The sequence below is a fragment of the Poecile atricapillus genome, chromosome 1 (assembly GCF_030490865.1).
Source record: "Poecile atricapillus isolate bPoeAtr1 chromosome 1, bPoeAtr1.hap1, whole genome shotgun sequence".
NCBI classification, from domain to species: domain Eukaryota; kingdom Metazoa; phylum Chordata; class Aves; order Passeriformes; family Paridae; genus Poecile; species Poecile atricapillus.
This window is the reverse complement of record NC_081249.1, coordinates 32853799-32877519: the sequence shown is the minus strand read 5'-3', so window position 1 is coordinate 32877519 and position 23721 is coordinate 32853799. Positions and strand designations below refer to the sequence as shown.

General features: G+C 36.8%; 1 protein-coding gene across 1 annotated transcript in view; it reads left to right on the top strand.

Annotated features, from left to right (window-relative positions):
- OCA2 (OCA2 melanosomal transmembrane protein) overlaps positions 1-23364 on the top strand; it is a 185928-nt gene extending 162564 nt beyond the window's left edge. Inside the window, exon 25 of the mRNA XM_058850116.1 lies at positions 22798-23364. Coding sequence (XP_058706099.1) covers positions 22798-22885 — 88 coding nt within the window. The 3' untranslated portion in view covers positions 22886-23364. The remainder of the gene's footprint in view (positions 1-22797) is intronic.
- Positions 23365-23721: the final 357 nt, after the last annotated feature.

Here is a 23721-nt window from a genome sequence, read left to right as displayed (position 1 = left end):
CAGTGGTGTTACTCCAGAACTTCCTGCATTTTCCTCATAAACAGCAGGACAATAATTAGAAATCAAATAGTTGACTTGAAATATGACTCATTGCACACGAGTTTGTCCCTGTAATTGAGCCTGTTCATTTGTATTCCTTTTGTGTTCAGTGGAGAGGAAAGGGAAGAATTGTCCTGACATTTTGAAGGGATATCCTGAGGTGGGGAGAATTAGCTTCTTAAAGTCCCCTTTTTTCGGCTGACCAGAACCAACTCGATGCTGTTGTGTTATAAAGCTCAATAATGCATATTGTACCTTAATTAATGCATATACATATATAGTTAATTTTTAGCAGCTCTTAAATAAAGGTTGCACTGTAGCACATATACAAAAGAAATACTGATACAAGACACTTGACTTTTACTTCTTCCTGATTCATGAGAGTTAAAGGGTAAAACTATCAATTTATATTGGCAAATTTTAATTATATTTATACATAAATGTGTGTATTTCTATGAAAGCCACATTAAATTAGAATAATTATACATTAATATAGTGTATTTAATTAAAAGTTAATATTTAAAATTTTTAATTAACATTTCATTTGAAAAGCAAATTACTCAAACCCACATCAATTTTGAAATAAATTAGTCTTCAAACCACTCTAACACTCTCTTCAGTTATTGTCCAATTCAAGCACTAAATTTTTTGGTATTTTTTATTCCAGAAAAATATAGTACAAAAAGTGAGTGAATGCACTATTTTAATAGTATTTTTATTCTGGTCAATCTTCACATGACAAAAGTATCTTGATTCCCAATACAGTGTTTTACCAGAAGATGGGCTACAGCTTGAATTACAATACCTGATTTGATAAGAGATAATTGTCTAAGCTCCCATCCGAGGTCCTTGTGGATATGTAAGGCTTTATTCACTTGCCTAAACACACTAAATTTTCCACCTTCCACTGTGGGAGCTTAGGCAAAAAACCTCTTTCACATATAGTTCTCATCTACATTTGTCTGAATCTGAAGCTGAATCCCAGAATAAGTTTCTCATCAGGCATACAATGATACTGTGCAAAAATTCTTCAAAGGAAAATGCAAAAGATGAAATAATAACTAGGACAGAAAGATATTAATAGGAATTTTGTACACTGAAAAAACTTGTACACTGAAGTAATATATGCACTGAAAATTCAAGACACTGCAACCTGTTCATCTACCTTCATTGGCCTCCGGTCTCTTTTCTTGTCCTTTACTGTCTCTCTATTCATATCTCTTTCCTTGTTATTTCCAGCCCGTAACCTTCTCCTCCCTCACACAGATATGTGAGAATAAGGAGAAAGGCAGAGACAAAGTGCAGCACTACCCAAGCTCCTGTGTGGCTCCTAGGTCAATGGTCAGGACTTTTCACCAGGATCTGCCTGAGCCTGGTTCAAATCTATAATTCATCTGGACATGTAAGTGAAAGGGATTTTAAATGGTACCCTCATTCTTTAGCCAACCACATGCAGTTTTGGGGCCTTTGGTGGTCTTGTTATGATTTTTTGCATTTCAGATGTCAGGTGGCAGAGCCAGGTGCTCTGGTGAGGTGAGGTGGAGGTGAGGGCTCTGTCCTTAGGAAGGCAGGGTGGGCATGAGATGAGACAGAACCATGCTTTCAGCAGGAATGGGTGGCTCTCCTCCCCGTGTATTGCTTTCTCTCCATGTACTCCTCCTAACACTGGAATGACCTTAAAGGGCAGTTCACAGTGAAGTGTAGCCATATGCTGAACAAGATCTGATTCCCTGGGAATATGGGGATTTGAAAGGGATTCTTCTACTGTGCCTTATTGATACTGTGGTGAAGGTTGTGCATGGAAAGGTGCCCAGACACTGTATTTCAATTTACATAAAAAATATATGTGCAGGAAGCAGGCATCATTTGTCCAGCATATTAAGGAGAAGAAAGTTGAAGGACACTGATTTGGTTTTTCATTCCCAGGTTTAAAGTATATTTAGTTAACAAACCACAATTCTTTACCTGTCAGCCATTTAGTTTACTGGAAAGAATTCAGCAAGAGTTATGTTTACTTTACCTTAAGATTCTCATTCCAGTGAAAATTTTGAATATGTTTTGACACTTCTGTTGTCACATAACAGATTTACATTTAAGTTCTGCATTTGTCATTTATTATTTACTAAAATTAAAACTCATCCTGGATACATACAGAAAATTTCAAATTCTATGAGAATAACTTTTATAAGAATCATGCATGGTTGATAGACATGATCTTCAACTCTGATCATGTACAAGAGGGAAATCATAAAGTGTTATCGACTAGGGGGAATTTTTTGCTGCACAAAAAATACAAGATTAGTTGTTTATGTTTATAGTTCATGGAGACACCTGTGGTACCAGAGGAATTTTTCTTAATGACACTCATAATAATCACATAATTTTTATCCCGAATTTCCTTTTTAATGGTTCTGTGACTGGTTTCCTTTAGTTCAATTCCTAAAGAGATGGTCTATAATTTTCCTTAGATGAGAATCATCTAATCAGTTATACCCCAGACATGAACCTACTGTTCTCAAATTTCACCATTAAATATGAATATTTATGCATAACATATTTGATTGAAAGCAGCAGAAATGTTTTAGGTTAGCACAAATAAATTCCTGTTGAAAATGATAGACTGTTTTGAAATGAAAGTATTCTCATTTCTATGTATATGCTGACACTTTTAATAAATAAAATAATTCATAGAAGCATGATGTGTGTTAGAAAGGAACAAATTCTGCCTTTGTATGCATACAGCTATGTATTCCAGCAGCAAAGCTGTTAGGGATTTAATGACATTTAACATTAAAATTATCAAAACCTTCTTGGTGCAAGAATAGAAAATCAAATATTGTCTGGTTATTTCTCAGGGTCTTTGTGATGTAAAGTGTGATCTTTCTGTACGTTATTTTTGCCAAGACTGGTTATGGGTAGTTTAGGATCACAGGACTCATTCCAGGTTGTGACAACAATGAAATTTGCTTTTATTAAACCCAGCACAACTAGAAATATTTCCATAAATTTTCAAAATTGATGAAAGAAGAATCTGAATCTCAAATTGGAAGAATTTGAAATTAACAGCAAGTCCAGTCAACAAAAGCTCTGCTGAAAGTCAAAGATAAATCTGAAACATTATCTTCTGTTCTCGTGACCTTATTCATATAGATGACCTGATATCATTTGTCTTCATACCTCAAATTCTTACTAATGCACAAAAATAACAAGAGACATATTAAACAAATGAATATCCAGTAATACCACTAATTTTTGAGCAGTAAAATAAAAAAGAGTCAGATGGGTTAAGTACTTTGTTAAAATGGAGCAAAAAATAGAAATAAATGTATTTAAAAAAATTTGTTCCCTACACAGTGTGCTGGCCACATCAGGGAGATATTTTGTTTGGTAAATTTTGCATAAATTCTGCATTTTCTAATCATTCTTGGAGGATTATTTTAGCTTTGCAACCTTTTCAAATAGCTTCCTAAAATGCTCCACAAGAAAAAGGAGACTGTTAATCAGTAAGAGGAGCATTTTATTTCCTCCTGTAGTAGTTTCCAGATAGTTTTATGTCATGGTGAGAGTGACTAGTGCTGACTCTTACTAAAATAAATCTTAAGTTTGCAGTTTAGCATATATAATTTATGATGTTTGTCTGTTTAGCCAGTTTTGGTTTTTTTTTCAATTTTCTTAACATTTGCTTCAGCTGGAACAGTTTCCACATACCAGTGTTCACAAAGTCTGTTTTAATGTCTAGGTGCTGAGCTATTTTGGATTACAAAAATAGTAATTGGAAATGAAAACATCTGTACTTTCTAGAATCTTTGACAATAACTTCTGTTTACATGATGAGCTTTGAAGGAGAAAATATTCTTAGAGAATCCAGTGAAGATAAAAATATATCAGCTTTGTTTTGTTTCAGTTTGGCATGTCATTTCTTAAAACATTGTATTTAATTAAAAGCAAAGTCCTTATTTATAGTTCCTTAGCTAGAAATAAAACAGAGATATTTTGCTAGCAATAAATTAATAAATATTTAAAATATATTTTTATTAGCATAGAAGAGGATTTATTTTTCATTAGCACTTGATTCAGGAAGTGTAATGATAAAGCGGTTAAGATTGGAACTAGCTCTCCATTTAACAGCTAATTTTTCTAACTGTCCCAACATACCCATACTTACTTGAATTGGCCTAGAACCTGCTAATTTATATGAAGATGAAAACAATTTAGCAGTCCAGGGAAATTGCCACAAAACCTTTGGTCTTTCTGCAGTTCAAGGGCCACATATATATACCACAAAAGGTCAGGGAGTACACAGTTCACAGTAAGCACATGAAAATTCCTGATATGTAGAGTTGTAAAAAGAAGACATCCTTGCATAAAGAGGAATCAAAATATCCAAGTCTGAAAGGGTTGAAAGGTTTGCTTATTTCTCTAGAGATGAATGATGAATGGGGCAGCTTTGCAAGTAAGAATTAGGTAATAATGGGGACACTTGGATATGGTGACAGTGGGAGAGACTACACTGGTCTGGTTTATCTTTCAATTTTGCTGCCATAAAGAGGTGATTTTTTTACAAATAGACAGCCTCTGCTTTTTGCATCTTTATTCAAACTCATAGTGGAGGGAAGGCATGATTTAACTATAGAAAATTGGTAAATCAACACAAGAACCTCTGACTTTAACTTTGTCAGTCTATTAAACAGACTGTGCCTTTTTGATAAACTCTGATATTGCTCATGCCTCTTTAAAGGATGGGCATTTATGCAGAAAATATGGTTCCTTCTAATTATACTGTTGAACAAGGAAAAATATTTCCTATGCATTTTAATGATATTTCCAGAATCTCTGTACATTCTCTTCCTGTGAAAAGGAACATCTTTTCTTAATGCAAACATTCAGAGCGTCACTATAGGCACTGTTGGATTATGTACAGAGCTTGTGAGATGGTTTAGTAGCCTGGTATAAGCCAGGAGGTAATACTAGAACTTTAATTCAAGAAATTGTCTTCTTCCAGATGGAGCTGTACCTTGCTGAGAGATGTTTACAAGAGTGCTTATAGAACAGAAAATGGCTCTTGTGCCTTTTGTCTAGCTCTGGGACCAAAATGACCTGGTTAATCTAGCAATATTTGCATCTGTTGTTGCTAATACCAGCTATTTTTTTTTTTTCTTTCAATGTTTTTTTAATTTAAATTGAATTCACAGAAACATACATTACCATATAATTTTCAGGTGTATAAATTCTTGTAACAGAAGGTTATATCCCCAGGCTGTAGGAGCTATCTATCAGTTCCTGAGGCTAGTATGATGTAGCTAAATTGCTCTTGATTGCCAGGATTGGGAACAGAAACAGCCAAGGCAAAATCTTTCAGTACTGCAGAATATTTTCTGTAATATTTTTTTTTATTATTATTCTTTTGATACTAATTCATTCTTTGAAGTCCAGTGTGTTTCTTCTGGTAAGGACTTCCTTTGGAAATATACTGTGCTTCTGGTTTATGCTGTGCTGGTACAATTGTACAAGGCACAATTACTATGCAGGTGGTTTCCATCCATGAGGATGGCATTAACGTGCATGTTCTCAACCCCAAGCTGCCTACTCCACCTGGGTCAGTTCTGCTGAGCTTTGCACTTGCTGATGCCACAGATACAATTTGTCAATGTCCAGCACAGTTAACAAGGCAAGGCAGAATAAAACACTAATCAAAAGCGTGGTACCAGTCCAGCCAACCTGTAGTCTGGGCATAAGATTGTTCAGTAGTAATGAATACAAAGAAAAGGGTAATTTAGGCTACCAGGGTGAAGTATTTAACCTGCTCTGTACTTCCTGTGGTGGGTAAAAGATGAGTGGCCTGTGGTGTGGAATGTTTCAGCAAGGGTGCTGAACTGGGAAGTACCATTCCTAAAGCACGACAGCTAGTTGTGTATTAAAAGATGATACACTACAAAATGTCATGGAGATGTGCAAGAAAATATCTGTGAAGAGCAAGCAGAAAAACACTTTATCCAAGACAAGTGAGGAAGAATCTGGCACAGATAAGTAGTGGCACTGATTAGAAATGGGGTTATTGTGTTGGAGCAGTTTCCTTTTTGTTCTTCATATCCAGCTGTAGCTCTTGTTATAGCTTCTTTTTACCTCCTTTGCATTTTAACCATACATACAGTATTTCACATAAATCAGATACCTGAAATATATTTTTTTTGCTCTCTTTATTTTGCTTTTAAACCAATTCTGCCTGGCACTGCAGGTGGCTTCCCTTCAGTCAGGAATAATTGACCTTTTGTGATTTGTGTCTGTATGTGTGAGAACTCCATTGTCACCCTGTGCTTGTTCTCTTTAGGGCAGAGATGTTGCTGCATGTTTTAAGGACACAGCAAGCAGAAGGTTTGTAGAGAGAAGTAAACTCTTTTATCAGATGACTTGCTGAGTTTAGGGATAAAAAATGCGTGAGTTGATCTGAAGACAGAAAGGGACCTCAGTGCCCGTGTATGTATAGATGTGCTTATGTCTTTCTGATAGCTGCACAGATTGCTGCCCAGCTCAGAGTGCCTCAGCTTTGGACATCCCAAGTTTGGTGATATTAGTACAGCTGAGAGAGAAACATAAAGAAGTGTAATACTGAACTGCAAAGATGTCTGGTATTATCAGTTGTGCCAGAGCAAAACAAAGTGGAAGAATACTTACAAGGTGACTTTACAGGCAGTTTGGGGCATCCCTACCAGTGCTAGGAAGGTTTTTGGAAGTAAGCTACTAATTTGAAATATAACAAATGGTGCTGAGGGCTAGCTCCAGGATACAGCAGGAAACATTGCATTGTAAATAAATGGTGGAGTACTAGTCTATGTAAGCTGACAATGCTTGTGCTTTTTTTAAGAAGAGAACTGGAGAAGGCATTCAAAGAAAATCCTGCAATGAGCAAACTTTTGGAGCTGGAGAATAATCCTTGGTATTTCTTGAACTCAAAGAAAACAGCATTGAGAAACTGGGGTGGAGAGCCATAAAATAGCATTTTAGTTATGTGACTAGTCAGGAAAGAGCAATTAAGCAGAACTAATCTGCAAGAGCTTTAGAAGTAACTTGAAATGTGAGTCCAAATGGACTAAAATTATGTGTGAGGATAAGGAGTTCAGTGATAGTACTATAAGAAAATGAGATAAATGGAAAGATTTTCAGGGGTAGAAAAAAGAGAATGGTGCTGGCTGGCATGTAGAGTAAACTGATTGCTAGACATCAGTAAAGACCTGGCAGAGGAGTGAACTGAACTTTGAAGAGAATGAGGCTAGATTAATTGGAGGGAACAAGATCAGTGAGTTGTCAGCACAGGAGACTTTTCTGAATTGCTTGTAGTCGGTGGTGAAATTATCTGGAGTGAGAAACAAGGGAAGTGGGAGCAGAGGGTCAAGAACAGCATCTCTTTGGCAAGAGGATTCAGCGACAGATGTGAAGAGAGATCCGTGGAGACCTGGAAGATGAAGAAGCCTCCAAGGCCAAGAATAGTACAGGCAGACATGTCAAAACCACTGACTTGCTGGGAGGAAGAAAATGGAGCATTGCTTCTAATTGCAGTTAAGAGGTCAGTGGAGGGCACTCCAGTGACAGTGATTTTGTTGGCAACAAAATGAAATTTTGTTATCTATTATTATCAAGCATTTTTAAAGTTTCTGTCACTGGAAGAAGAAAAAAGAAGGGGCCAAGCTGAGGCTTGAAATGAAGTCTCCTCTTGGTTGTAGTAGTTCACATTACAGCTCATTGAGGAAAATCCTATTTTTTGATATATGTACACTAGCATAGTGGAAAACTACATGACCTGCATTAGATTGTGGAGCTGACCCCACCAGATGCTGGGAATATTGCACAAGATTTATACTCTTTGCAAGGAGAAATAGGCAGAAGGTAATGTATAACTTTCTTATTGTCCCCACAGAGATTTTTGATTTACAGCATGAACTAATTTCCTTTCTCTGCCAGAAAAGCATGTACATGCATACCAAGGAAAAGAAGCTTTATATCTGGTATACTGACATTCACAAACTGTTGGTCAGGTTTTTCAATCACTTCTCATGTTTACATGGCCTTCAGTGTTGTCTCATTGTTCTATTCAGGCTGCAGAATAAATATCTCCTCAGTTAAATTGTTACTAAGATTATCCCATGTTTTCAATATTTTACTATAAATCTGAGTACATTCTTCTGACAAAAAGTATATTTAGTCAGTATATATTATGAAGTGCTAGCTATTAGTATATCAAGGCATAGAAGAATTTGAAACACTAAATATGTGCTGAAGCTTGTCATTAAATACATTACTTCAGGGACACTTGTGCAAGCTGTTTATTTCAATTGCAACTACCAGAGCACGGTGTATTTGGTGCAAACTTAATAATGTAGTTGCATTTAGAAAAAGTCTTCAAATACATTTTTAGTCCTTAATAATTTCAACCAATACATGCAAATAGTTAATTTGTTCTTTATATTTTGGCAGATATTTTTCTTCATCATAAGAATAATTGGAGTTTTCAGGTATAAGGTACATGGATGGAATATTAATTTTTGGCTTTGTGAGATCTCTGAACAGTATTTAAAATGTAACTGATCAGAATAAAAATTCCATACAGAAGTATTATCACTTTGAGACATAATTATATATTATTCCCTACTCTAGTAATATTTTCATGTTCAATAGGTATACATCTGAGTTGTAAACTGATTAAAATCTTGAAGCTTTTGAACTTCATCAGAGATTATTAATTAAGTCATACAGCTTTTAAAAATATTTCATTAAATAGAACTTCACTTTTCTACTTCCTACGAAAGTCAGAAGTGTATGCTGTGGTGTGTGCTGGTAACAGCAGCACACTAATTAAATCATGTGAAATTTAAAATTAAATTGTGACAATAATGTTTTCTTTTTTTAATAACTGAATTTTAGTTTTCCTATATAACTTAACAATTCCTTAGGATTTACATAAAATTTCAAAATGTATGCCAAACTTTAACATCACATTTCTTTCTCTTACCTGTTACCTTCCCACTTCTATAAGCACTCTGATTAAATTGGAGACTAGAACTACGTAATGGAAGCACATGCAAAGCTAGATCCCTTGCTCTAATGCTTCATCATTCATATCAAGTTATTTCCTTGTAACAAGTATGTTTCAGAAAAAAAAGAATGCCTTTGAAAAGCTTATTGTTCCTTTCTTTCTGTAAAAGCCTAACTTTTCATTTGCTTTCCTGTACAATTGTATTGCTGTGAATGTGTTGCTGTGTTTTCCACCTAATAACTTCTGAATGTGCTTATCAACTTCTAACACTCTTGGCAGGGGAGAGAATGGTGAGAACAGGGGGCTTGATTTCTCAATTATAATTAAAATCCCTGAAATCCCATCAAAGTTGGTGGCTGGGAAGGAGAAAGAAACCCTATTAGTATTCTCCCTAGGGAAAGAGCAGTCTGAGGCCACACTTCTTTACACACTGAAAAAATCCATGTAGGTGAGCATCATTATAAGTTAGAAGAAAGTTTTTTACCTAGACAGAAAGTCAATCAAACTAAAGACACAAATAGATAGGAAATAAGGCTTCATTATTTTCTAATGTTGATGGAGCTGCCTGTCAGTAAAGGCAAGATTCATCTCACCTCACTTTTCCATTCTACAGTGTTGACATCTTTATTTCCATACTTGGCTCTCATTGTAGATATTGGAGAGAAACAGCTCTTGGCAGGTCATTCATTTCAGAGTACAGGCTGTGCCCAGGAAAAGGGTTTGAGCTCGTAAAGAAATGGGAGAAGATAGCCCTGTTCCAACAAACTGTGTGTCCACAGCTGTAGATAAATGAGTTGGTGGGAACAGGGAGGAAAGGGAGCTTGAGAAGGGAACAAGTCCAGGCAAGCAGAGATGATTGTGAGAAGAATTAGTGAAGTGCTTGCTCATTTATGTGGTTTTTTCTATTTGACTTTGAGAGGAAAAAAAGCCAAACTGCCTTAACTCAGTTTCTGTTTCTATGCCACCAGGGAGATGCTATAAAGTTCACACACAGTTTTTTTGTATTGAGCAACATATATTTAAGTTCTCACATGTGTAATGTCTTATGTTCTGATATAAATTGATTTTGTTTTCCAAAAAAATCCTACTTTTTTCAGCTTCATTCAGATTCATCAAATGCCAAGATTCTAGTTAATTACAACATGCTCAATTTGATTAGACAGTCACTTTAGTTGCTGAACAAGAGTGTTATTCAAACATTGTTGAAATTAGAAAGCGATTTTCTAATTAAATGGGTATTTTTTGCAATTACCAGAATTATTCAGTGCTGGATGTAGAGAATTTGCTTGGAGAAATTCTGTATCTCCAAACACTGTTTTGCAAAACAATTTTCAAGAGATCCAAACAAAAAAGATAACTTAGATGGAGGAAAGTGATATGAAATCTGGGAAACTCAGAGAGCACTATCAGTATGAAACTTATATATATTTGCCATATATACCTTGATAAATAAGTCTTCTTATGACAAAATATTAATTTTTCCATAGCTAGCACTTGCTTTTTCCAGTGTTTTATGTTTGCCTGCCAAAGCATCATACATATATTTGGAGTCATATCATAATATAATTTTATAGGGCATTTAATTTTCTCAAATAATTTGATATGTTTAATAGAACTAGCAAAGTGATTTTCCCTGTTACTAGATAATTTGTTAAACAGACTATCCTGGTGTGTACCAGCACAATCAGAAGAAAGGAGGATTTACTGTTTAGATTATTTTCATTATAATGCATTTGAATTTAGAGCAGCATGAAGGAAGTAGTGCTTTTTATGGAATAGAAAATAGATTTTTACTTTCCTGTGTAAACTAGACACTAGTTTTCACACAAAAGACATGGAAGTATTTACTGTATTCCTTGGTCTTTTGCTGCCTGAACGTAGCAGTGAATTTTAATAACTTAAAAAAAAATATGTTCCTGATTATATTTACATTCAGGGGTACTACATTAATATAAACAGCACTAGTAAAACACTTGAATTATAACTTCCTGATCAATACTTGCAGTTTTTCAGCTTCAATTAAGGTAATTTGAAAAGGGCTACTCTAAAGTTTAAAACAAAAAAATAGCAGCTCACTAGGCTAAAACAACAGTGGTTAGGTAATGAGAGTGATTTTAAATTGATAGTCAATAAGAATTGCTTTCATGGGAGGAGGCACAAAACTCATCATGAAAAATAAAGTTTAGTTGGTTTGGGGAGCTTTCTTTGGGGGTGTTTTTTTGGGTTGTCGGGGAGTTTTGTTTAGTTTTGGTTATGTTTGTTTTTTTATTTGTCCTAAAGTGTCAGTTTTATTACGCATGTCTTACAATAGTCTCGTAAAGAGAAAGGAAAGGATTATTTATAAGAAAGTTTATAAAAGAGTGCTGGGCTGAAGGATTTCTGTGTTTGTTTTTTTTCTCCTTTGTGGTACTGTTTGACATATATTACTAAATATTACTAAATAATTTTAAAAGTATTTGTGGTTTTTTTTTCTTTTTCTGTATTTTTTATTAAGCCATTTGTTATTTTCTTTATTGCTTGCCTATAATAAAGGCAGAAAAAAACTATCAGAAGTTCAAAACTAAATGCCATCTTAGAGATAAATTGTTTTTCTAGTATTATGGAAATTATCTAAAAAACAGACTTTCTAAAGGCAAAGGAAAAAAAAAAACCCCAAACATCTAAATATTCCACTCAATAAATACTCATATTCCATCTCTGGCACTGTAAGGATATTAATACCTTGCTTGTGTCAGATTTTTTTTTTCATAATGCTACAGTAGAGATGCATTAAAGTGTGTTACTGTACCTTCTCTTTCTAAGACAGAAAATTCAGAAATCTGTTGACCTTAGCTGGAAAGACCAAGTTTAGAGAAATAAACCATCATGGAAAATATCTTAAACATATCTGAAAAAATAATCCTGATATTTTTGAGAGTTAATAATGTGTTTCTCTGGTGGGACTTAGGAATGGATCAGAATCACTTGATTACACTTAAACCAACTGCTTGATGGTACAAGCTGTTCAAAGTACTAAAAAGTTCTAAAGTACTAGAAGTACTAAAGTACTAAAAAGGATGAAGACTGGGGTACATGTAACTTGGGTATAAATTGCTGACCCAGGCCATCTCCTACATAACTCACTTGTTATTGAGTAATTTCTGTTACCCTCCTGTGTTCTGTTATCAGTTAAGTGTAGAGTTTTTAAGAACTTGCATGCTTGCATTCCTGGAGTAGCAATCCTTCTCCTCCACTGCAGAGTTGGAAATGGGAAGAGGGAGGCAGAAATTAATATAGCAAGCACCATAGTTTTTTCCCACTTGTTGAAAATATAAATATAGATAATTATCTTCATAATAAAAAGAAACAAAACCAACAAACAGTGCTTTTATTTCTCTTTTTCCCTCATTTCAGACACACTAATTCCTATTCCCAACACAGGCCTGAGTAACACCCATGATGGTGTGTGTTAGATGATGACACCAGGACTAGTGTGTCTTTCTCAAAGAAATTTCTGAAAATGAAGGACTTTTTTAGGAGTTGAGAACTGTACTTTCTCAAGCTCTGCCCTATCAGTTGGAAGTGCCCTAAGGCCTAAGTTGGCCATCTGTAACAATTAGACAGTGATGCTTCTGACTGCTTGATTACAGTATCTGTGAACTGCTCATGTAGCTAAGTCCGTGTTTAATCATCCTGCTGGTGGTGCTTATCTGTCTGCCCACACCATATTTTTTCCATCTTCTCCATCTGTTAGGTCTCCTCGGGATGACCTTGTTGTGGTCTTCCAGTCCCTGAAGGGAGCCTATGAGAAAGATGGAGAGACTATTTACAAGACCAAAATGGCTCCAAAGTGAGAGTAGGAGGATTGCATTAGATATTAGAAAAAACTTTACTGTGAAAATAGTGAGACACTGGGACAGATTACCCTGAAAGGCTGTGGATGTCCCATCCCTGGAAGTGTTTAAAGCTGGGCTGGAGGGAGCTCTGAGGGACCTGGTCCAGTGAGATGTTATTCCTGCACACTGCAGGGGGGTTGGAACTAGATTATTTTTAAGGTTCCTTCCAACCCAGACCATTCTATGTTTCTATGATTTTCTTCTCCTTAAAAATGTTGGTATATATGTGTGTGTCTGTGACAATCCAGAGGGCACATTCATTTATTACTTATTTTTCTAATGTTTTTTTATATGGGAGCTTTAATATGCTGTGGAGTGGGTCTACTTAGAATAGGACTCATGGAATTTAACCTTAGTTTGCTAGTGCACTTAAAGTTATACCTGTTTATAAAAGTTTTCCATGTAAAGATCAGGTAAGAGCTCAGATCTGTGGCTTCTCTGGGGCAGAAAGGCTTGTACACTGTAGTGCACCATGATGGCAGTGAGGGCTTGTGAGGTTCCATCTGCCCCCTCATTTGCCTTTGGTTAACATTTCATGGTGGGTGGGAGGGAAACCTCCATGTGCAGCCTGCTGGAATGAAAATCTCCTCTCTCTGCTGTTCTCTGAGACTGCGCAGCCTGTAGCATAGGGCTTGTGGGGGAAAGTTTACTGGCCTTACATCATTACCAGCCTTTTATCAGGAGGCATCTGCTGAATTCATAATGAAAAATAATCATTAGTGCACAGGAGACATCCTTCTGCTTCTTAATTCAAAATGCAATTACATTGTTCCTTTGTCCTGGTGAACTTCTGTACATAAGTTCTCTATCATTACATTGTGTGGCACTAGAATGGGAATCTCAAAATGGGGAGAAAAAGAGGAAAAAAGGGTGGAATATACTCCTTTTTACACAACGTCTGGCTTTTTAGCAAAGTTGAAGGTTTTTAAAGTAGTTGACTGTGCTCTGATGAAATTATTAAAGAATGGGCTGATTAATCTCTACCATAAAATGTAATTTCCTTTATCTTGTGCTTTAGCCAAAATAAAAGAGTACATTTAGAAGAAAATAAAACCTAAGAGAAGTTCCCCAAGATACCATTTGTGAGGGCTGGGATTAAAGACGTTAATGGAAATAACATTCAAGCAACTTCCTTTCCTGAATCCTCGCTAAAAAAAAGCAAGATAATAACGAGTTAGTAAAGGTTGTTTAATTTGAAACATTTTAAAATTAAAATAAATCACAGTAAATTTCTGCCATATCCATTATCTTTGATTTGTTTAGGCCATATACAAATACACTGTAGTCTAAAAAATAGATGCCGTTTGTTTCAAAAAACCTGCAAAATGTTTGATTTTATGCAACCCTTCTATAGCAGGGAGATTTGAGCTATAAAAAGGTTTTTTAAGAAAAATGTCTTTAAGCCTCAAATTTGCTTTTTTCAAGGCAGAAAAGCATATAATTGTCAGAAGTGAGTTTACAATATGTTAAATGTTTCATAAAATACAGAAACTGTTACTGCAAATATTGCAAAACCTATTTCAACAGCCCTAATGCATTCATTTCTGCACAGTAAACCTCACTAGTTTTGTATAAATCTATCTCATTAGTAGAATATTTGTATCAGAACCATTGAAACAATTCATGAGAACAAGGGCTGTCAGACAAGACATACTTCATTGATTTTCTCTTCTAGTTGGCCATGATGATTTTAATCTTCTTAAGCTCAGACTCACAACCACACCTCATTACACAGATGTGTGGGAGAGGAATAAGTATGGCTTTCTCAAGAAGCTGAACCAATTACTTATATTTGCATTTCCTAGGCTTTAGAATGGCACAAAGGTTTCATAACAAAACCAGAAGCCACAAATTGAGGATAAAATTTGTTTTGGGATCCGCCTACAAGATGTAGAGAGCAAATGTATTGCTAACATGTGATTATAGATCCAAGGGTGATGTGAGGTCACAAAAAGCACTAACAGATCATCTTGAATCTTTATGCTGAACTTTATCATGTCATGTCATACTTATTTAGTAGGGTATGAAGTGGACTAGTCTGGCTATAGAGAAGATATTCCTCTAATATTTGTAGAAACTTAGAATCCTTTAGCTTGTAAAAGACCCTGAGCATTACCAAGTCCAACTATTACCCTGACACTTCAGAGTCCGCCTTCAGGGATGGTGACTCCACACTTCCCTGAGCAGCCTGTTTCAATGCTCAACCACCGTTTCAGTGAAGAAATTTTTCTGAACATCCAACCTAAACTTTCCCTGGCAAAATGTGAGGCTATTTCCTCTTGCCCTATCACTGGTTCCCCAGAAGAGACCAACAGACACCTTGCTACAACCTCCTCTCAGGTAGTAGTTGAGCAATAAGTTCACCCCTGAGCCTCCTCTTCTCCAAGGTGGGCAACCCCAGCTTCCTCAGCTGCTCCTCACAGGACTTGTGCTGCAGCTCCTTCACCAGCTCTGTTGCCCTTCCCTGATACAATCCAGCACCCCAGTGTCTTTCTTGTGAAAGGGAGGGGCCCAGAACTGAGCACAGGACTCAAGGTTTGGCCTTACCAGCACAGGGACACAATCCCTGTCCCGGTCCTGCTGATATTGCTGATACAGGCCAGGATGCCATTGGCCTTCTTGGTCACCTGGGAACAATTTGACTCATGTTCAGTGGCTGTTGATCAGCACCCCAAGGTCTTGTTCCACTAGGTAGATTTCCAGCCACTCTTTCCCAAACCTGTGTCATTGAATAGGGTTGTTTGACCAAAGTGCATGATGTGCATCTAGGTGGATCCAGCAAATAAAAATTTATACTGTATTACAGTATAAAAATTATTATACAATGCCAATTTAACTGTATTATGTTGGTCTTTCTGAGAAAAATATCGCCAATAGTTCTGTGTTCAGCTCTGTTTCTGTACTTGAGATTGTGTTCTTCCCTGGCTGTCTGCAGGATTTCACATTTTTCTATTGGAATTGTATATTTATTTTTAAAAGGAAGGAGAGACAACCTTGTCATCTAACTCTTATCTGATTTTTAAATGATCGATTACAGTATCTTTTTTTACTAGAAATGATGTGTTTTCCAAATTTTTTTCATGTTTTTTCTTACTGGCTACTAACTTACCATGTATGAATAGATTTTGGATAATTATCAGAGTCCCTTATCCTGACAGTCCTGTATTTCATCTCTGTTGCACCACAATGACCTAGACAGAGACTGTAACAAATATTGTGTCAACAGTCATTTGAAACTGTCAGGTGGAGCTGGCAAACCAACTGTTCTCTCAGAATTAAAATCTGAAATTTTTCTTTCAGTAATTAGAATTTTGGAAGGCCAAGGAAAGGCCCATTGCTTGTTCTGCATACAACTATGTTGAGGTTACAGCCAAAAACCTCTAGGAGAATGTTCTAGATGGCAGGAGGCAAACCATAACACCTTTCTATTTCCTTGCTCAGGATCTGATTTTCCCTGTCTTAAGTTTACTCCTGGCAGTAATTCTTTGGAAAATTTTGGCATAGGCTCAAACAGATGGAATATCATGAGAAATTATATATCTAGAAAGCAGATGAAAATAGAATTATAGGTTTTGTTCTGTGTTTTAAATTTCACACAAACGCCTATGTAAGGGAACTAGTAGGTAACCACACTGTAATTTTTATGTAATTCCAGACTATATGTAATTCACAGTAATTTAATGTTAAATTAATGATCACTTGCAGTTTTAGCCACCTGTTTTCTGAGCTACAACAGGTGTCTGGATTTGAAGGGGTCATGGGTATCTGATAAACATTTTGAATACGTTTTCTTTAAGCTGTTAGGAAAGTCCATACTTTCAGATAAACTGGATCAGGATGTCAAAGACTAAGAACGATGGAAAGGTTGATAGAGCTGAAATGATAGGACACTCATAAGGTAGTCTGCATTGAAAGAAAGGGAAAGAGGAAATAGGATTAATATTGTGGTTATATTCTTTTATTGAAGAGAAAAATACTTACATTGCAAATTGAATTATGACATTTCATTAAAATGTGTAACTTTCTTTTTGTTCAGGACTAACCTTACGCATGTCCTAAGCGTGCCCATACCTGAGTCTCTTTTTCAAGGCTGCTTTCAGAGACTTTTAGATATTCTTTTAAGAATGAACTCATGTTTACCAAAAATTCAGAGTAAAGCACTGCATACAATGACTGTCCAAGATTGAGAATAATTATCTGTCTTCTGTTCTTCATTAAATATTTTCTGATGAGATGCCAATCTTCAGGTGTGCAGATGATGCCTACTTATCCTGTGTTGAATAACAGAGGAAGAAAAAAAAGTGTGAGAATCACAGAGTGGTTGAAGTTGGAAGAGACCTTTGGAGGTCTCAAGCAGGACCACCTAGAGCCTATTTCCCTGGCCCATATCCATATGACTTTTGAATAGCCCCAAAAATCAGAGACTCCACAATCTCCCTGGGCAACCTGTGTCATTGCTTGGTCACCAACACAGTAAAAAAGTGTTTTCTGAGGTTCAGACAAAACCTCCTGTGTTTCATTTGGTGCTGTCTCTGGTCCTTTCCCTGGACATCACTGAGAAAGGCCTGGTGCTGTGTTCTTTATGCCATCCCTTCAAGAACTTATACACATTGATGAGTTCCCCTCTGAGCCTTCTCTTGTCCTGGCTGCACAGCCCCAGCCCTCAGGCCTTTCCTTGTATGATTGATGCTTCAGTCTCTTAATCACTGTAGCCCTTCACTGGACTCTCTGCATTATGTCCATGTCTCTTGTACTGGGAAGGCCAAAACTGGATCCAGCACTCCAGGTGTAGCCTCAGTGGTGAATAGGGAGAAAGGATCACCTCTCTTGACTTGCTGGTACTATTTTCCTAAAGATAATCCCGAGATACCATTAGCCTTCCTTGTTGCAAAGACACATCACTGGTTCATGTTCAACGACTGTCCACCACCTGTCCACACCCTGCCTGTTTCTGCAAAAGCTGAGGTTATAACTTCTGTAGAACTCACAGTAGAAACTGATACATACTGAGAGAAAACAAAATTTTAATCCTGATGAAACTCTACCAGTTGAATTTAAATTACACATTAAATTGCAAATACAAATGGAGTAGAAGTTAGCTTTAACTCTTTTTAACTCTTACCCCTGTCTACCACCAGTCTTCTGTCATTGCCAGTGGTTTGGTCTTGGGAAATTTCTGCTGTTACTTTTCTACTGAGAATCCACTGAAGGTTCCCCATTTCTTTGGAGACATGCTCCTTCCACAGATTTCCCCAAGGATGCACAGGCTGTGCAAGTTATGAGCTGTCAATAAAGGAAGTGCCTGTAGGCAAGGTTTTAATGAATGAGAACATCTTGTATTTTGTGTCCCAAATCACGCAGAACAGGGCAATGAGCAGTCTTATACATACTGGATCCTGCTGACTCTCGAAGCATCACAAAATAGAGCTGCAAGTTGATGTAGAAGACCAGTTTATTCAAGAAAACTCGATTCTGACCCCAAAGGCTTCACTATTATTATTTAGCAAATAATACTGAATAAACTTATAACCTAAGAAAACTGTAATATTCACTTCCATAGAAACTTATTAAAAAATGGAATTTATTCCCAGAATAATTATACAGTGGTTTGCTTTTCTCCAAGTCCAGAAATCTTGCAGTGAGACAGAATTAGAAATATCTAGGTCATTTCCAGGGAAAAGGTTCGCTTCTCTTGCTAGTTTTATGCCCACAGTTGACTTCTAATACATATTTCACACTCACCTTCATGGAGTTTCATTTTGTTCATTTCAAATTCTCATTTTGATTTGCTCAGAAAATGCTGTATTCTGTTCTCCACAGAGTCTGACATGTCTCCCACACTGGGACAATTTGCAAGCTTTTTGTTACTGGATTGCTGAAGTTATTAATAAGTAAAATTTTGTCTGAGACAGATCCCTGGGGCTCTCACTTGAAACATTCTCACTGTCTCACACTGAGCTAACATCTGCTTTTCGTGTATATTTAGGCTGTGTGATTTCATTTAGATAGGAGTTTTACATGTAAGCTTCTAATATGAAGAGGAGGAGGGGAAAAAGGGGTGACTGCTAAATCCTGCCATCCTTCCCTTCCTTTTATCTGACCTTGCTTTCTCTCTGCAGTGGTAAACCCTCTCTGAGCTGGCTGTAGAGAGCTGAGGTGCACCTTTTGAACCATGCAGGCTCTGTGTATATCCCTGTCTGCTGAGAGGAAGGGACAAGGAAAGTGCAGTGCAGGATGCAAAAATGTGTTTTTATGCCAAGTATGATCATCAGTGTTTTTTATGAATCTGAAATTTTAGATCACAAAATATTTTGATAACTTTTAAATTCCAGTGATCCTTTTCCCTGGAGAGGAACAAATGGATGACATGGTCCTTTTTTGATTCCAAGGGGTATGCTGGAAATAAGAGTGGCTCAAAGTAATTTTTACATTGTTTAGTTAATATAACTAAAGAAAACATTCATAGCTGTACATTGTGTCATATGTGGCCTGGGACAGGAACTTTTTGTTCCTTAGGGAAGAGCAATGGGTAGTGTAAATAGCACAATCACATGATACTCAAAGAATTGATTAACTCTACAGTAACTAATACTTACTGACTGCATTTATCTCTTCTCGCTCTGGTGCACAAATTCCACATTGAATTTGATCCAATTACATTAGTCCTCAGGCCAGTGAGCCTGAAATTCAGACCTCAAGTTGTGGGGTAATTGCCCATGCAATGAGAATAACAGCTTTGTAACTGTGCCCTATGCAAGCATGCACACTCCTTGCAGCGAGGTTCCTCCCCAGGCTGGCTCCTTCTGGCTCCAGCTACACATTTGACTGGCACTGTGACAGTGGTGGTATGATTCCAATTCCTTCACATGGCCCCATATAATTAATACATTTTCTTGCACGTGCCTCCTCCAAGTTTGAACAAGCCTTTTTATTCTCTTTTCAGTGGCCAAGTAGCCCTTGAATCTTTTTGGATCCTTTCTTCCCCTTGCCAGTCTTCAGAAAGGCACCATCTTGCCATTCATTGCTGAGCTACTGTGCATTCTCCAGGGAGGTTTGTTAGGTTGCATTAATACAGATTAGGATCTGCTCTGTCTCCACTCTTCCCAGTGCCAGCTCATTGCTTGCCGAGTGTGAGGTAAAGAGATCTACGTTTTCTGTCAAACAGCAGCCCCTGCTCTTATGAGCCCTGTAGCAATCTCCATCTCATCAGCCTGTCAGGTAGATAGAGCCACAGGGAGCATTCATTAAATATACTAAAGGACGTAGTAGGAGGCTTTAGGCACCCTCTTTTGCTCCTATAGCCATTGCTGGGTTTGTTTTTTGGGTGTTTTTTGTCCTATCAGGACACTTTTATCTAAGTGAGATTAGGAAATGCCACAGATCAGTTTGGCTGACAGAAAAATGGGAAGGGTCTGTGAAAGAGCTGGCTAGCCAGGAAATTATTTTAATTATTTTTCCTTTTTTTTCCTAAGATAACTTCAGAATGTGAATTAGCTCTTCTGTTTTACAACATAATCAGCTTGATCATAGTTTAGTGACTGAAGAGTGATTCAGCTCTTTCAAGAAACGAGTCATTCAAAAGCAAGGATCTGACCAGTCAGACTGGAAAACAAACAACACTTCTCTGCAGTATATTTATGCATGTTCATAAGAAAAAAACAAACCCTTCCACCTCCCAGAAAATCCTCAAAATACATTTCAGACTTTTCAGGAAATATTTGAAAGCTGTGACAATTCTCTAACCCTTTCTAGCAATTTTTCACACCTTTCACCATTCACCTCTTGGGCACAGCTGTCCCTTCTCTCTGCTCTCCTTTTTTCCCCCCAAGTCCAAATGGCAGTTTAACATTAATGCTTTCAGAACCAGAAGAGCAATAATGATGCCTGATGCCAAAATGGCAGAAAAGGCCACTACACCATTACAAACCCTAGAGAGATGGAGGAGGAAGCCTCTGGAGCCAGGCATGGTGAGAACAGTCCTTCTGGGGCAAATCTTGCAGGCAATATTGGGTGATGGACACAGAGACACTTGTACACAAGGACATAGCCCAGCCTCCTCAGAGGAATGTCAAGGACACAGAAATGAGATCATCTGTCAGCCTGACAGTCTTCCCTTTGTACCTTTTCTGTCTGGCAGGGGTTTTCTTTTTTTCTCTTGGATTGGGTCTACTTCTATAGGTGTGTGAGATGAGCACACTTCAGTACTGGGTTGAGTGACCATGAAGCTGGCATTATGGATAAACTTTCTTACTCCTAAATAATTTCAACACATTTTTTAGAGTGCTTGTGTTCAATAATTTCCTAGTTATTCTGCAAACTTTATATGCTAAGGCTGATTATATTTTGTGTTTGCAGTGACCTTCACTGCTGGTAGAATTCCCTTCTCAGAAACTCAAATCAATAACTGTTAAAGGCAATAGCACTTCTGATCTGCTGATCACATCTATGCCTCTGCCAGTCAGCATTCCAGAAAAACAGCAATGGAAGAAACATCTCATGAAGATCCCATGAGTTTAGGGTAACGTCACAGCTGCAGGTAGAAAGCAGATGGCAATGAGCAATTGAGAAGTTTAGTTTTCATTTTGTGCAAGGGGTTTCATAGCTAGAGGAGGTGGGGGACACATTTAATGCCCCAAAAGGTCTCTTCTAGCCATAGCTTACTAAAGGAGGGAGCTGCTCATTCAACCAAGCTCAGAGCATAATGTCCTCCTGTCCCCTACAAAATGGTCATTCTCTTAGAACTCTCTGTCAGTAATGGCAGAGGGGAAAAGGCTCGAGTAACTCCCTAAGGGCAAAGTAAGGCAAAAAGGCATAACTGATATACCCACATGTGTAACTTGGTCTTAGTTGAAGAAAAGGAATTAATAAAATGCTGTACTTCAGAGAATATTGCTGTACTTTTCTGAATTTTATGGAAACTCTTTGAATTTGGCAAAAGGAAGTGTATAAGGGTATCTTTTGTGGCATGATAATTTCTCATCTCAGCTCTCCTTGTGATTTTAGTAACATAAAACAAATGAGTGTGATCACAGTAGTGGTTTTTCACAGACCCCTGGTATCATTCAATAATGCTTTTGAGTTTCAGAAAACTTTTCTTTTTACACATCTGAAAGACCTGCAGATTTAGAGATTCAGAACTTGGCCAACTCCACAACATCCTTTTCACTTGTCTGTCTCTGCTCTCTGTGTTTGTCAGTCTAAAGAGAGCTATTAAATCTGGGTGTTGTCTGAAAATCTTTTCCTGTGGTGAAAAAGAAATAGCTTTCTGGGTAGAACAGCAAATTTTTAGCAATTTTACGAGTGCCTGGGGTTTATTTCCAACAGTCTGTTAAAACTCAAGTCTGTTAGACTTGGTGAGAAGTATGGAAGAGGAGTGCTAGCTGTACGTGACTCAGATCAACAAGGAAATAATTTAATGGGTTTGATCCATATATTGTTTTCTAAAGGGCCACACCAGGATCACACACCTAATCTGAAGGGATGCACACTTGAAAATAATTTCTAATGCTGCATAATTTGGAAGAATTGTTATTTTACCTGTATAATTGCGTGTTGTGTGCGTGGAAAAAAAACGTGAAAAATGCCAAAGCAAAATGGCATGCAAGATTTTGAGACAATGTAAATTGAAAGGGATGTTCTGAAACCAATGAAACTATGTGAATTTTGACCTCGTGTCTCTAAGGTTGGAGGTAGAAAAGTGAGCTTCAATATTAGACAGTTATATACGCAGTACATCTCTGCTTTTGGTATTGCTATAAACATATTTTTAACTTGGAATTCATATATCTTTCTTGTAAATTGATTGGAGAACAAACTATAGTACCCTTATTAATCTTTATTTTATTGTTGTTCCAGGTTAGGTTTCCCCATGATGATCGTGTCCTGTACCATCGGGATGTGCTATCTTCTTGTTGCTCATGTTGTAGTAGGTTGGAACTCATAGTAATTTATACTTTCAAGACTCAGATAAGCTTCCTCTTTTGTTTAGTTTATATCAGAATGCTAAGAACACATATGAAAGGAAAAAGATGTGTAAAACCTCAACATATGGTATCAATCAAAATGATTGTTGGAATAAACATCAGATATGGTCATTCTTAACCTTTTGTTTTATGAACATTATGCAGAACTAGACAATCAAAATTAAAAGAATCCATACATTTCATTATGAATGCAATTAGTGTACGGATAAAAAGGAACTGTCTCAAGGGAATATGCTGTGCCTGAAAGTTTGTATTGACACAATCTGAGTATAGTCACAGATGAAAAACTCATTCACAATAGCAGATGTTCAGTAATTTCTTTTTAGGGCTTCATTTTTCTTTGGCAATATATTTAGCTACTTGTATGAAAGTAACTAATATTCAAGTTGTAATAATTGACAGTTAAGCAGAAAATCTGTACACGATGAAGGATGTATCATTATCTACATTAAAAATAAACACATGTTCTGAAAATGTGCTGTGGAAGGAATTATTATTTTGAAAGTAGGATTGCATTCCCCAGAGGCTTTGTTTTTCATTTTAACACTTCTGAACAGTGTTAGGCTACCTCTATTTTTTTTTCCTTAAAAAAAACTAATGCCACTCTTCTTACAAAAGGACAAACATTAATAGTGATAAAGCATCAGACATCTTCCATTTGATCATTAATTCACTTTTGTGAAGGACTACTCTAAATATTTTAATAAGGTAATACACTATATGGAAGAATGAGCTCATACTTTGGCTTTGATTTCCTTATATCTGGTGATAAATGTTTTAAACCACATATATTGCT